This window comes from Pyxicephalus adspersus, chromosome 4 (assembly GCF_032062135.1).
Source record: "Pyxicephalus adspersus chromosome 4, UCB_Pads_2.0, whole genome shotgun sequence".
NCBI lineage: Eukaryota > Metazoa > Chordata > Amphibia > Anura > Pyxicephalidae > Pyxicephalus > Pyxicephalus adspersus.
The window spans coordinates 109,724,735-109,737,979 of NC_092861.1; the positions used below are offsets into that span (position 1 = coordinate 109,724,735).

General features: G+C 37.2%; 1 protein-coding gene across 3 annotated transcripts in view; it reads right to left on the reverse strand.

Moving 5' to 3' along the window:
- Positions 1 to 13,245, reverse strand: part of PLEKHG1 (pleckstrin homology and RhoGEF domain containing G1) — a 137,880-nt gene that overhangs the window by 9,035 nt on the left and 115,600 nt on the right. For all 3 annotated transcript variants that reach the window (XM_072409274.1, XM_072409275.1, XM_072409273.1), the window contains 7 exons: positions 11,328 to 11,459; positions 8,110 to 8,292; positions 6,919 to 7,014; positions 3,319 to 3,405; positions 2,197 to 2,230; positions 808 to 903; positions 1 to 39 (listed from right to left, as the gene is read on the reverse strand). In XM_072409274.1, the coding sequence (XP_072265375.1) occupies positions 1 to 39; positions 808 to 903; positions 2,197 to 2,230; positions 3,319 to 3,405; positions 6,919 to 7,014; positions 8,110 to 8,292; positions 11,328 to 11,459 (667 nt within the window). The remainder of the gene's footprint in view (positions 40 to 807; positions 904 to 2,196; positions 2,231 to 3,318; positions 3,406 to 6,918; positions 7,015 to 8,109; positions 8,293 to 11,327; positions 11,460 to 13,245) is intronic.

Consider the following 13,245-nt stretch of genomic DNA (forward strand, 5'->3'; position numbering starts at 1 on the left):
CGTTTTGCTGTATTACTTTATGCAGGCCCGAAGATGGTTCTGAAAAACAAAATTACCCTTTACAATGTGTCTTAAAAATGGTAGAAATAATAATGGGAATAATGGCTTATGATGATTCATTATACTCTACTGTAAGTTTATGATTTCTTAGCACTCTCTGCTCTAGAACATATTGTGCATAGTAATTGTAATGCAACATATATAAATGATTGTGAAACACATATGTTGAATCTCATAAATAATGTTTTCTTAGTTAACAGCTTTTTACAATTAAGAGCCCACAGTCATGACAGTTCATCATCAGGAAAGTCTTCCAGCAAAAACTTATCTAAAGCATAACCATTTAACAAGCAGCTGATAAAAACTTTTTTTGTAAATATAAGGGTGCCATTCTCTAAAACCCACCAAAGCACAGAATTCAATTGGCTATACTGTGACAACAGTTCATCTATAATGCCATTTTAACATCTCTATCCCAGCCTTCCTGACACCAAGGATGAGATTGTTTTCATAGAACAACAAATTTCACATTTCCTAGTTCTGGACAATCAACATCTCCAGTATCATATAGCATTGTGATTGAGTTAAGGTGTTTGTGCTGTGTTGATATAAATGCTGGGGTATTTCCTGCACAGGTAAAACTGATAGAGCAGCTTGGAATGTCCCATAAACATTACAAGAACAAGTCCAGTTAAATGTAGCTAACTACTACTAGATATTATCAGAATTAAATAAGCTTCATTTGAACCTTCAAGGTAAGCACCTTGACGTCTAGTTCTAGTATAAAGAGATATAGTTGTTTCTTACCTGACTTTCTTCTGACTCTACTTGAAATTGCATCTTCTTTCAAATTTGCAGTGGGTTTCTTTTCACCCTCTGCACTATAAGAAAAGCCAGGGTGATCTAAAAATACAGATCATTGTTTTAATGATATGCTATGTGAATTTTTGTATACAGGAAACTGAGAAACAAAAGAGTAGTCTTGGACACACAGGTGATTTAAAGGTTGTGTGAAGATGGCTCTCACAGGCTAACAGCTTTGTACATTGTATGTTCAAACAGAATACAAATTGCTATAAACCTGTCACCAGTGTTTCTCAACCAGGGTTCCTCCAGAGGTTGCTAGAAGTTCTTTAAAGCATACCTAAACTCAGAAACCTAACTTTACATAAAAGGGCAAACAACCCTTTTATGTTAAGTAAAAACTCATTTTTTTTGTATTTTTTTTTTTTAAAGAAAAGAGTGGAGCACCGCCCCATAATTTCAGCCTAGGCGATCAAGAATGAATGGGAGGCTTTTGGGTGCTTCTTCTGTGCATGCCCAAATATCTCGGGCATGGGCGGAAGGAGCCTTTTCGTGGAGGGAAAAAAATTGCCTATCTCACGCATGCACAGTGAGAGCGGCAAGTTTTTTTCCATCCTCTGTCACCAAATCTCACGTTTGGGTCAGGTGACGAAGGAAGAAGAACCCGCAAGAAGAGACGAAGATGACGGAGCCCCGGCGTGCCGGCTCGCAGACGGATTCCGGGACAACGCGGGACCTGATGGAAGAGATCTCCGGATGGATTGGAGTGCCCTGCGGGATTGTTGAAGGTAAGCAGTTTTTTTTTTGGTTTTAGGCACTTTTGGGATTAGTTCCTCTTTAAGCAATGAGCAGTTTGTGGATCTCGGGTCAGTTTAACAGATACAAATACATAAAACATTTGTACATACAAATCTTTTTGGCTATCTGTAAAGGTGGCAGTCTTTCCACTGGCTTGCTAGGGGTTCTTTTAAAAATTAGAAATTTGTGATGCCCGGGTCAGCATAACTGACACCAATGATCTTTTTGGGTGTACATTCTTCCCACTGACCACCACACTAATGTACTGTGGGCTGTGGATATAGTAATTATAGCAGGGGTTCCCTGAAAGTTATTTCAAGGGTTCCCCCATGTTAAAAAGGTTGAGAAACACTGCTATAGATTCTAAGTGGTACATACACTTTTATAATACCCACAATTCCTCTGTAGGTATGGTCGATTCTAAATTATTTTGTGTCTAAACGCAGCTACCGATCTTAGCAAAGGTCCTGTAAATACATTGATAACTACTACACTGGGAATATTACAAACATCAACTTTTTAGCTTACAAAATAGAAAAGTGCTACAAAAAACACAAATGCTAATCGCACATTAAAGCACAAAGGAAAACTTACGTATTGCATCCATTTCCAGAATAGCTTGTTTTGCCTACAAAAAAAAAAGTTGATTTTAGAATATCAGTTTGACAATTTTACTTTAATACTAATTGTAACAGTATAGTAAAGTTATGAATAAATCATTCTGAACAGATTTATATGGGGGACTCTTTATGTTCTGGAATGGGTGGTGACAGATATAGGTGTCCATTTGTGTGTACTGAAATACATTGTCAATCATTTGACAAAAAATGTTTGAAAAATGTTTTTTTTTTTTTTTTTTTACATTTGGCTTATTTTCTTGCTATGAACACAATGGTAAACCTACATGAATAAGATTTTAATCACTACTCTACCAATTATTTAATAGTAGGCGCATCTGGTTAAATGTTATACTAGAGGTAGTAAATTTTTCAGTGGATTGCTGAAAACAATAACCTGAGCAGGGTACAGTTTTGGTTAACTAGAACGCTTACTAGAACGCTGGTGAATCTAATCAGCATAAAAACTCCACCTGAAAGACTAAGTGGAGTAAAATAGAAACACAGAAACAATTACAAAATGTCCCCTTGAAAAATGTATTATATAAAACTCCTCAAAAGCATAAAGCTTTAAATAAATACATTTTTTTTCATGTAGTACTCTCTAATAAAGAAATGATCAATGCGAATATATACCACCAGGTGTCGCTAATAGCTTATATGTTCTGTATACCCTGGCTTGGCTGGCATGAATTCATTTTTTTTTTAGTTGTTTATAATTAAACATTTTACTGTCCATACATGTTTAGCATGACTCTTTAGTATGATTTTAATTTCAGATAACTATAACTTGTGTTTGTTTTATACCCAATGTAAATACAGTCTCTAATGTTTAAAAATATTAACTCACATTGCATTTGTATTTTAAAAATTAAAGCAAATGACACCATAGTAATTGTAGAGTGGTTACCTTGGCTTTGAATAGAGCCACAGGGCTATCTGCAGGATTTTGTATTAACCACTCCCACTGACTCCTTTCCTAGCTATATATAAAATTAATGTACCTGGAAGTGGGTATATTTTTGCTTTAGCATTTACATGATTCGCTCCAGTCTGCATTTAGACCTTTACCATAACTTTGTCAAGTGTGTGCACAAACCTTGGCTGGTATTTTAGCAGGGTGATTCTCCAATATCAATCTTTTCAAATGCAAAATCCAGAGTCGTTTTTCCTGTTGAGACTTGGCCTGTTAAAATGAGATCTGTTAAGTGGCTGGACAGAAAATATTATTAAAAAAACAAAACAAAAACAAAAGAATGGTGAAAAGGGAGGAACAGATGGAGAGAGAAAAAGAGAGGGAAGAAAGAGAGAAAGGGGGAGATATATGACAAAGGCCCTGATTTATTAAAGCTCTCCAAGGCTGGAGAGGATACATTTTCATCAGTGAATTTGGGTGATCCAGGAAACCTGGAATGGATTTAACAAATGGCAATTGATTTTTAGGAAATCTATTCCAGGTTTGCTGGATCACCCAGATTGTCTGATAAAAGTATATCTTCTCCAGCCTTGGAGAGCGAGCGAGAGAGAGACAAACAGACACAGACAAAATATTAGGTTAAACTCAACAGCATCTAACATGAAATAAACTTGAATGCACACTTTTGGGAGCCTGTATGTACATTACATAAAATACAGTACATTATCATGTTCATGTACATTCACATACACTGAAAAAAGCCACCAGTTTTTATTTAGCCAGATGTATCCATGGAAGGGACATTTTCTATTTTCTAGCAATGCTCCCAAGTGCTTCTTAGAATTCAGTTTAGTGATCTGTAAAAACAAGTCTATACCAGTAAGTAACACCTGCAAAGCTGCAGATACAACTGGACTGGAATAGAGGAAAAATATTTGATTGTTTCTAGCATTCATATAAATTCACTACAATGCCAAAAGCAGCAGAATGTGAGCTGACAATGTACACAGCTCCAGTGTAACACTTGTAGTTACACTATTTTTTTTTCAAGCTAGATAAACAGTGAAATTGTGGACCTTATACAGAAGCCAAAGTGCATGTTGGTTTCAAAGAAGAGCATGGGAACACGTTTTCTCTGCCAGTGCCTGAGTATGGCACATAAATCTACCCCTAAATTGGCCATCTACATTTAAAGTTCCTAGAAGAAAAACACACTCACTTGCAATACCAGAACTGCCCTGATGGTGGCATTTTCTGCTCTTCAAAATGCCACTTGCACAAAGTACGGTACTTTCCAGTGGTATTGATTTGGTTAGTCCTCCCTTTGACTCTAACTGACCCCAAAGGTTTTCCCCATCCCTAGCATGCTCTAAAATGATGTTTAAAACTTTTAAGTAGTTGGACAATTTAGAATATTGACATTGCATTTTCTCGCTCCAGCTTGTCAAGAACAGGGGATTTGAAGAGTCTAGTCAGAGAGTCAATATCTACTATATAAGGGATAATATTTTTCTTAAAAACTAAATATGATTTGTTAGACAGAACTGTGGTAGTAACCATGTTGCTCACACTATATTATATGGCACTGTACAGTCATTACCTTACATCTCATCCAAATGAATTCTTGTCTTAGACCACACTTGTCTTTAGATCAACCAACCAAGCAACCTTGACAAAAGCCTAGTTGCTCAGAGAATATTTAGGAAGCCCAGCAATAACTCTTATGGTCATTTTAGACCTGCAGTGAGCTACAGCAATCTGTCCTGGCCATAAATTGAACAGGAAACGTTAGGAACCATTTTGTACATGTGGATGCACGTGGTTGCAGCATGATTTCCAAAAGTGTTAAGTCACTTTTGCCTATTTGGTTGTCTTTGGAATTTGCGCAGCAGCCACATTGTCTACATTGTGGGTTGCATCTCCTGGTTGAACAGCAGCAGTTTGCTGTGTGCTCAGGAGTGGAGGACTGTGGGTCTGAGAGAGCCCCTGTTTTTTTTAGGAACATATGCTGGAAGCCTGACTTTGTTATTGAATTTAGGGGACAGTGCCTGGAAGATGTCTGGATTGTTGCACAAGCTTCTTTAAGTATAACTATTGTTGTAGCCACAGCAAGCAGTTGATGGCTATTTTGACAACTGTGCTGAGTCTGTGTACCAACACTAAACACGCAGCTGTCAAACCTATGCATAAATTAACAGGGTCAGTATTTATGCAACCTGTTCTCAGTTATTGGAAATATGACCTACAGGGGCTCTAGTAACAAGACAGGCAGTCTTGGTTTGTTTATTCTACTTTACATATAATCAAACATACAGCTTAATCTTCGTATATATCTGAACAAATTGAACAGATGAGTTCAAATTTTGGATTTTCATACCCCTTAATAGTTACCCCCTTGCTCTATGAGATAATGTACAATGCCAAAGCAGACATTCCTTGTTACACTATCATTCTTCATAACTTTGCTTCACAGAAGCCATGGATTCCATATTATACACTATAAATATGCACATGTTAAAAAACAAAAAAAACTTTGCCATCTATACACCATTGGTGTAGATAAGTCACTTTAAATCTCGTTTTTTTTTATTCCCATGTGATTGACTCACTGCCTTTTGTAAATGTCTGTAAAATCTTGTGGATGTGTGTAAAATGCTGAAGACAGCATTTGATTTTTGGTAATTTATTAAAGTGAGAAAATGCTCACTTACCACAAATGCTGGTAACATTGATCAGTAGGAGTACAAAAAGATGTTCTGGTGTCTGCAATTAGTGTGAACAAAAAAATGTCCTGGCATTGGCGACAGCAGTAGTAAAAATGCAGAGTACAAAATACCCTTGCCTTGGTGGTCAGTGGGAATGAAATATGCCCAGTGGGGGAAAAGCACAAAAATGACTGGATGTCAGAGGGCTTTGTTGTAAATGCTTTGCTTCATTATATTAAATATTGTTCAATATTGAAAATATATTTATTTTATTTAATATTTTCAATATTAAAAAATATTGTTAAAACTGAGCTAAGATATATTTTTTTATGTTTTTAGAAGTGTAGCATTAAGTGAGTGATGGCACGTGACTGATAAAAAAACAAAACAAAAAAAAAAAACAGAAACTGTGTTTCTTTTCATACCCAGGATTGATTGTTTCAACCATGTGGGATGAGGTTAAACAACCCAATAAGAATTTTGAAAAAAATCCACCATTATTTATTGGACAGTATGTCCAGTCTTATGGGTTATAGTGTCCTGGGCACTTCTAAATAAATAGTGTAATGCTGCTGTGGTAATCTATCAAAGCCCAGCCACTGATGATCATGGTTAACTTACCTTCTTGGAGTCTCCATGCCCTACACTGCTCCTCTTCTTAGTGTCAGGCTGGGACTTTGAAAGAAACTATTGGGCCACAAATGACTGCTTTTTGGAGCCTTTATTAGACTTCCAATTACTGAAATGCTCACCAGTTTAAAAATATGGAGTGGAACTTTCAGAATTTTCTTTAACAGAATTTTTTTAATGTGCAAAGTTTGCAAACATCCTTGCGATTATTATAGTATAAAGGATACCTGTAAAATATAAAAAAACAGGATCCACTCTTTAAATGAGCTCAGTATTGGAAGGTAATAATACACTTCTCTGTAGAGCTCCTGTAATATCCCTTCTCTGTCTGATCTCCTACTAATTACATATGTCAAGATTCCTTAGTCTTTCCTGTATGAGATTAGTGCAATGACCTTTCTGAGCTTTGATCTTGTCACATAGCAAATGCTGAATGCAAATATATTACCTGTACAGTATGCTGGAGCTTGGGGCTCTTGTAGTGAAATACACTAAAACTGAGAGGCTCTTTCGGAATCACTTCAACCAGCATAAGGTTGCAACACTACAAAAGGAAAGCAGATATCAATTAGTGGTATTTCCTGTGCAAACCATTTACATTGTTCAACAATCATGAAGTCTGTTTTTGAGATATAACTTTTGTGCCTAAAAGACAGATCAAAGACTTGCAGATGGATTGCAACATACATTTAATATAATAATCATGTTGGATAAGACTTGGGAGAAAACAATGTACAAATTACGGAGCCAAGTTTGTACACATTCACTTGCTATTATATGTATTTACGTATTGGATATCTGCTACTAATACAGTTTAGGCTTGACTATAGTCCTACAGAACAGGGTGGGTTCTTCATTTCACAAAATTTGTGATTCAAATCATTCGCAGAATCATGACATAAACCTTAACATGACATGAGTGGCAGAGGGTTAGTACGTTTTTATTTTTTTATTCAATAAATGGCGCCAAATAAAGCTTTTTTTGCCATTATAAATGAAGGCCTGATGTTATAAACAGACATTTCCTTGTAGCTTTTAGCTACATGTATCAGTTGTTTTGCTGTGAGGTCTTTAAATGAAAATTTCTTTAGCAAATACAAAAGTAATAGATTTTAACTCATCTGTATTATTGTCAGGCTGGAAATGTGGAGGATCCCACACTTGTTTCTTAAAGCTTGAATCTTTAGGACTATATTCCTTAACCCCAAACATGTAAGCATGTATGCAGGTCTGGCCCTCTGATTGTGTTATTATTACGTCTTGCAAGGTCAAAGAATAAGGCTTTGAATCATAAACACTTAGCTTTATATCTTAACAAGCTCCTTCTGAACAGTAACTTTCTTTGATTTTAGGAAAATGGCCCTCTGTAGGTCTGAAGAGCCAATAATATTATGCACCATACAAAGAAAAAGGTTCCATAGCTGTTAGAACATCTGTCATTCTTGCAGACTGTTATTCTCTGACACATGCTCCAGTCATACCCCTTTTATAAGAAAATCTTTTTTCAGCGTGACACTAGAGACTTCATGTGACTACTGAATCAGTAGAAGTCTGAGAGACAAAACGTAAAGCAGTCACAAAGAAGACCTTGTTCTAACGAATGAAAGAGTGCAGCCAGCACTCCAGAGCTGTGACCTACCAGGATATGGGCTTTGTATGTGTAAGTGTCGTCTCTCTTCTTTGTGATGAGGAGAAGTCTGTCAAAGAGAAACAAAGTGCGCTCGTTTTTGGCTCGCTGAAATCGAAATGTTCCTTCCAAGACTAACTCCCCATAACTTGTCAAGTCTGGCCCTTTCCAATTTGTCAACAGGCTCTGAATTTCCTGTAGGTAAAACAAAGAAAGAAATATTAATTGTTGCAATTACCTAGAACAGAAGGTGTAGCAACATATGTTAAAGGCCAAGAAAATCTCTGGTGCAATGTAATAAAAACAGAATATGAAATAGATTCCAGTTTGGTAAAATATATTGAAACTGCCATCTTCTAATATATACGTTTTAACCCTCAGAATGTTTTGAACTAAATATAGTTTCAGTATTAAAATGGAAATGCATATTTAATTCAATTTAAGAGCGGATCCTGGTGGAACCACAAACGACCCTAATGCAAGTGAAGGGGAGAGAGCACAGTGGAGTGCCACTCGCTCGTTCTCCCCCCTCTCCTGTCATTGGAAAGGATCGTGAAAAATACTTTGACATCGACTTGATCCAATGTGTGTATGTAGCCTTATTTTTGAAAAGATTAATGCTGATAAGATTACTGGAACAAAGAAACTTGTAAGTAGAACCCATGCACACACTGCCCACCAGATTAGGGATATGAATACCTATACAGTCCAAATTTCACCCAAGGTCTGATCACTGGCCAACCTCAACAGAGACCCAAATTAAAATAAAAAGACTTTTTCTAAACAATGTTCACTCATTTTATGTATTGTTTCTTTTATAATGTTCCATCTGTAAATGTAAACTCTGGTAAACTGTTTTAGACATGATGTTAGAGTAAACAAAAAAGGCATAGACATTTTTAATTACTGTTCACAAATTAGAGTTTAGAAAGCTCACTATTAGCAGGAAACAAGTGTGAAAACCTTTCAGGGAAAATAAACCATGCTGATTAACCTATGCTGATATACTCTGCTCTAATAAAGTATTTGTAACACATGAACTGTGCAGCTGCCCAAACACAGAGGGAAACGTGTGTCTGACCTCTGTTATTTTTATATAGAAGCTAGAAAATGCTAATTGCGGGGTCAGTTCGGGCAAAGCCTGAATAATTACAGACACCGATAAGTGTAGGAAAATGATTACAATGCCTTTTATTATAGCTTTGTATATTACAGTACTTGAGCTCATTATGAGTAAAAGCACGTGAAGCATTTACTATTGTTAGGATTTCTCCAATTTGCAACTTTTCCCTCCAAAGAAAATATTATTGATTTCTTACCACACAGCAAAAGTGGATCATCACTCTGCAAGGAATAGTACACTTATTTTACTATGAAGCTCTGCTGATTTAAACCCTCCAAACATGTTCAGTAAAATCATGTTTTTTACATTTCCTTGCACATGATTGGGTGCTATTTGCGAGGTGAACTTTCACTACACAAAATTATATTTCACCTTGCTAAGTGAACAGCCTAAAGACGTAACTTAACCCCACTTTTCTAGGTGTCTAGCACTTTTCTCCCATTCCAGAGAAACCATTTTTTTTCACAGATTTAAGCAGTTTCTGCTGGTGTGTTTTTTCTAAAGTTGATTTTTTAGAGGTAACAGCAAATATGTATTCATTTATAAATGAATTTTTTAGGCTGAATGGTTTTGACCTCTTGTGATTCATACATATACGCATCACAGACTAATCACACAATAATTTGTTGCAAATATATTATTGGTTATCAAGTGTGTCAAGTCATTAAACTGATCATGGAGAGGAGTGTGAAGTTGGGAGAAGAGTAAAAAAAGTGAGATTAATCATAGAAAAACGATCAAGATTTCTGAGGATGGAGAGGATAAAGGAATGGCAGAGTGGAAATGGGTGGAGGGGACAGAGAATGGACAGCTGTCCATGGAGCATTGGAAGAGTGTCAAAAACAGAATAGTAGCTGACCAGGGAGATTAAAAGAGAAACAGCAGAATCCATATTGCTTATTAAAAGGGTGAAGAGAAAGGAGGAACAGATAATCTATTGCAGAAGTGTCAGAAAACAGATGTTGGATGGGACAGGATCAGAAGGCATTAGGGGGTTGCCAGATATAAAAGACAGGTAAGGTGGACAAAAGAGGGGGAAAAGCTGGAGAATATAGTGTAGTAAAGAGAGGGGCTGCATGGATGGAGAAAGTCTTACAGAAAATCTAATGAGAATAGAGAGAGAGGTCATCAAGAATGCGGTGTTGACTAAAGGGGTAGAAGTGACAAAACTCATGGTGAGGGGGCGAATACCAGCAAATGTAGTTTGGAATATAAGGTAAAACTGGAAGACAATGTAGTGTAGTTATAAGGCTTGGGGGGGACACACCAAAAAGCATGAAGGGGGGGGGGGCTGCCTAAAATGAAGTGTTAGCAGCAGATGAATACGGAATAGAGGTGACAAAAGATAAAGTGGATAAAGGATATGGAAACTAGCGGAGTATGGAAGTGGGCTCCAAAGAATGTAGTTCAGACACTGAATTGGACTTATAGAGAACAAAGGATATTCTGATGAATAGTGCAGCCACTGAGGAAATAAACAGTGACAGAATAAACCAGTGCCGATAATGTAAATGGTTTGTTTCCATGCATTGTGGTGATTCTGACACTTCAATACATGATAGAAGAAAGTCTCTTACAGAGTTTTGGGCACTACTGAGACATGTAGGAGACCCATCAGTGATGCAGTACAAAACTTTGGAAGAGACTGTATGTAAGAAATGTACATGTGGGTACCTGGCACATTCCAAGGGCAAAGACCTATAGCAATGAAAAGGAAAGTTACAACTTCTCCCTATAACACACAGAGGAAGGATTGATGTTCACATATCCTGTGATTAGTCGGCCAAGTCCATCACCATATGTTAGGAGCAGCTGGTCGGGGCCGATTTAGGATCTGCTCTATACACTGAGCACTGAAATACTGGCAGAATCCTCAGTGAAAATCAGCTTTTAATATATTTAGGATAGAATAGGATTCCATCACAGAAGGTCACCTGTTAAAAACAACCACTATAGAATTTTGCAGGATGAACAGCACAACTGTGCAATAATATATATGATGAGATCATACGTTTATTTCATTCTGTCTTTTTTCCAATTTATGTATACAATGGGCCATTTTTGGACATATAGAAATTCCACTATTTACAATGTTTTTAAAACAAACCTGAAGCCGAATGTCATGCTCATGCTTCCTTTTCATGTCATTGATGTGCCATGCAACTCGCTGCATTGTGTCTATGGCATCAAGTACCACATCATATCCTTCTGTATCTTTGTCCAGGTGATTGGATATCTCCTAATTTCATGAGAGAAAATGAAAATCACCCTATTTAAATGACAGTTCACAAGAGTAAGTATACTACTACACATTTTATTTGTACCACTGACTTAGTCATAGTTGACAGCCAAATGCTAATAATCCTAACTACAAAATCCTATTACAAGACACACTAGAAGGTACAAACAATTGAAGACTGTCCTTTAGTGACCTCTTAGCTTAAATAGAAATTCCCTGTGTAAGCTTCCAGCTGGATATATTAAAGAACCCACAGGCAGGAAACAATGGTTAAGAAGTCCAGCTTAAATATACCCATGTCTTTTGTCACCTGCACATTTCTACAAGTAATCACAACCTTCCCAACACAATGGAATACTTTCAACAATGGTGGATTTTTTTCAGTTGATTGCAGATATTTTACTAAAGTTTAAGAATGACCGTTCTATTCACTGTGCTGTTCTAACCAACCAAACCACTTTCACTTTCTTAGGAACCCATCAGGCTACGTACACACGTGCAATAATGATCCTTGGAAACGAACGACTAACGACCGATCGTCCGCTAATTGTTAACAAAAAAGTGCACAACGACTGACCAACGATGAACGAAGAATGTCGCTGGAAACAAACAACTGTCCTGGCAGATCTAATTGGGCGACGATTGTTCGCTATCTATTGTGTGTACAGTCGTTCAGTAATCGTGGTGGGTTCTGTGATACACTTTTTCCTGTACATGCCACTTCCTGCATCGTTCAAAGGATCGTATCTAGTGTGTGTACATTATTGGTGGATTATATTTGAACGTTCATATCGTTTCAGCATGTACAGAATTGTGCACAATACGATCGGTCAAAACAATTGCAAATTATCCTTGATTGAACGTTATTCGTTCATTTTCTAATGACAACTATTGCACGTGTGTATGTAGCTTAAGGAAGCTATACACATAGAGATCTGTTGTTCTACAAAACATGGATTACCCTGTGGGAATAAAGGTGCACCACCTGCATTTGCAGGAAGAACACCTAGCCAGGATGGGTAAGTCTGGGCATTACCTAGTACAGAGGCAGACAAACTACAGGAGGCATTAGGCTGGAACAAACTACCGGCTAGGCCTTATCTGGCCTAAAGGCCATAGTTTGTCATAGTTTGGCTCTTGAGCCTCCGTGTTGGGACTCCCTTCTCCATTTACAGCAGCCGGTGTTACCACTTCCACCGCTGGGGTAAATAGGGAACATTCCCTCTCCTCCCTATGCTTTGCAGAGGAGAGGAATTTCCTTTCAGGGGGCGTTCCTGGTGGGGGACGGAGTCATTAGGGGGGCACTGGAGAAACAATAAAGGTGTGCTCCTGCCTACCCCTGAAATGGCCTAGTGGCCAAAAAAGTTTGCTGACCTCTGACCTAGTAGATCAGCACAATGAAGATTGCTAGAACAGGGGTAAAGGGGACTGCACTCAAATGTGATGGGAAAAGTCATCTAACCACAATTGAACCTAAAATTACTCTTGTCCTTTACAGCAAATCTAAACCACATCTAAATCCAAAACATAGAATGTTTCACATGATTAAAAACAAATTGGTTGAGACAGACAAATGAATAATCAGTCAGTCAACCATAAGCTATCTCTCATATGCCCACTGATTTGATTAATTTTTCGAGCAAAGTTTTTTTTTTTTTTTTATTTTATAACCTACTAGCCTAAAATAGGAGAAAAAACAATTTAGAATTTTTTAAATCATGACTGTACCAATTTTTTTTGCTTCTCAAACAAAAGGTGAAGAGGAAAAAAAGTTATATTGCCTAAA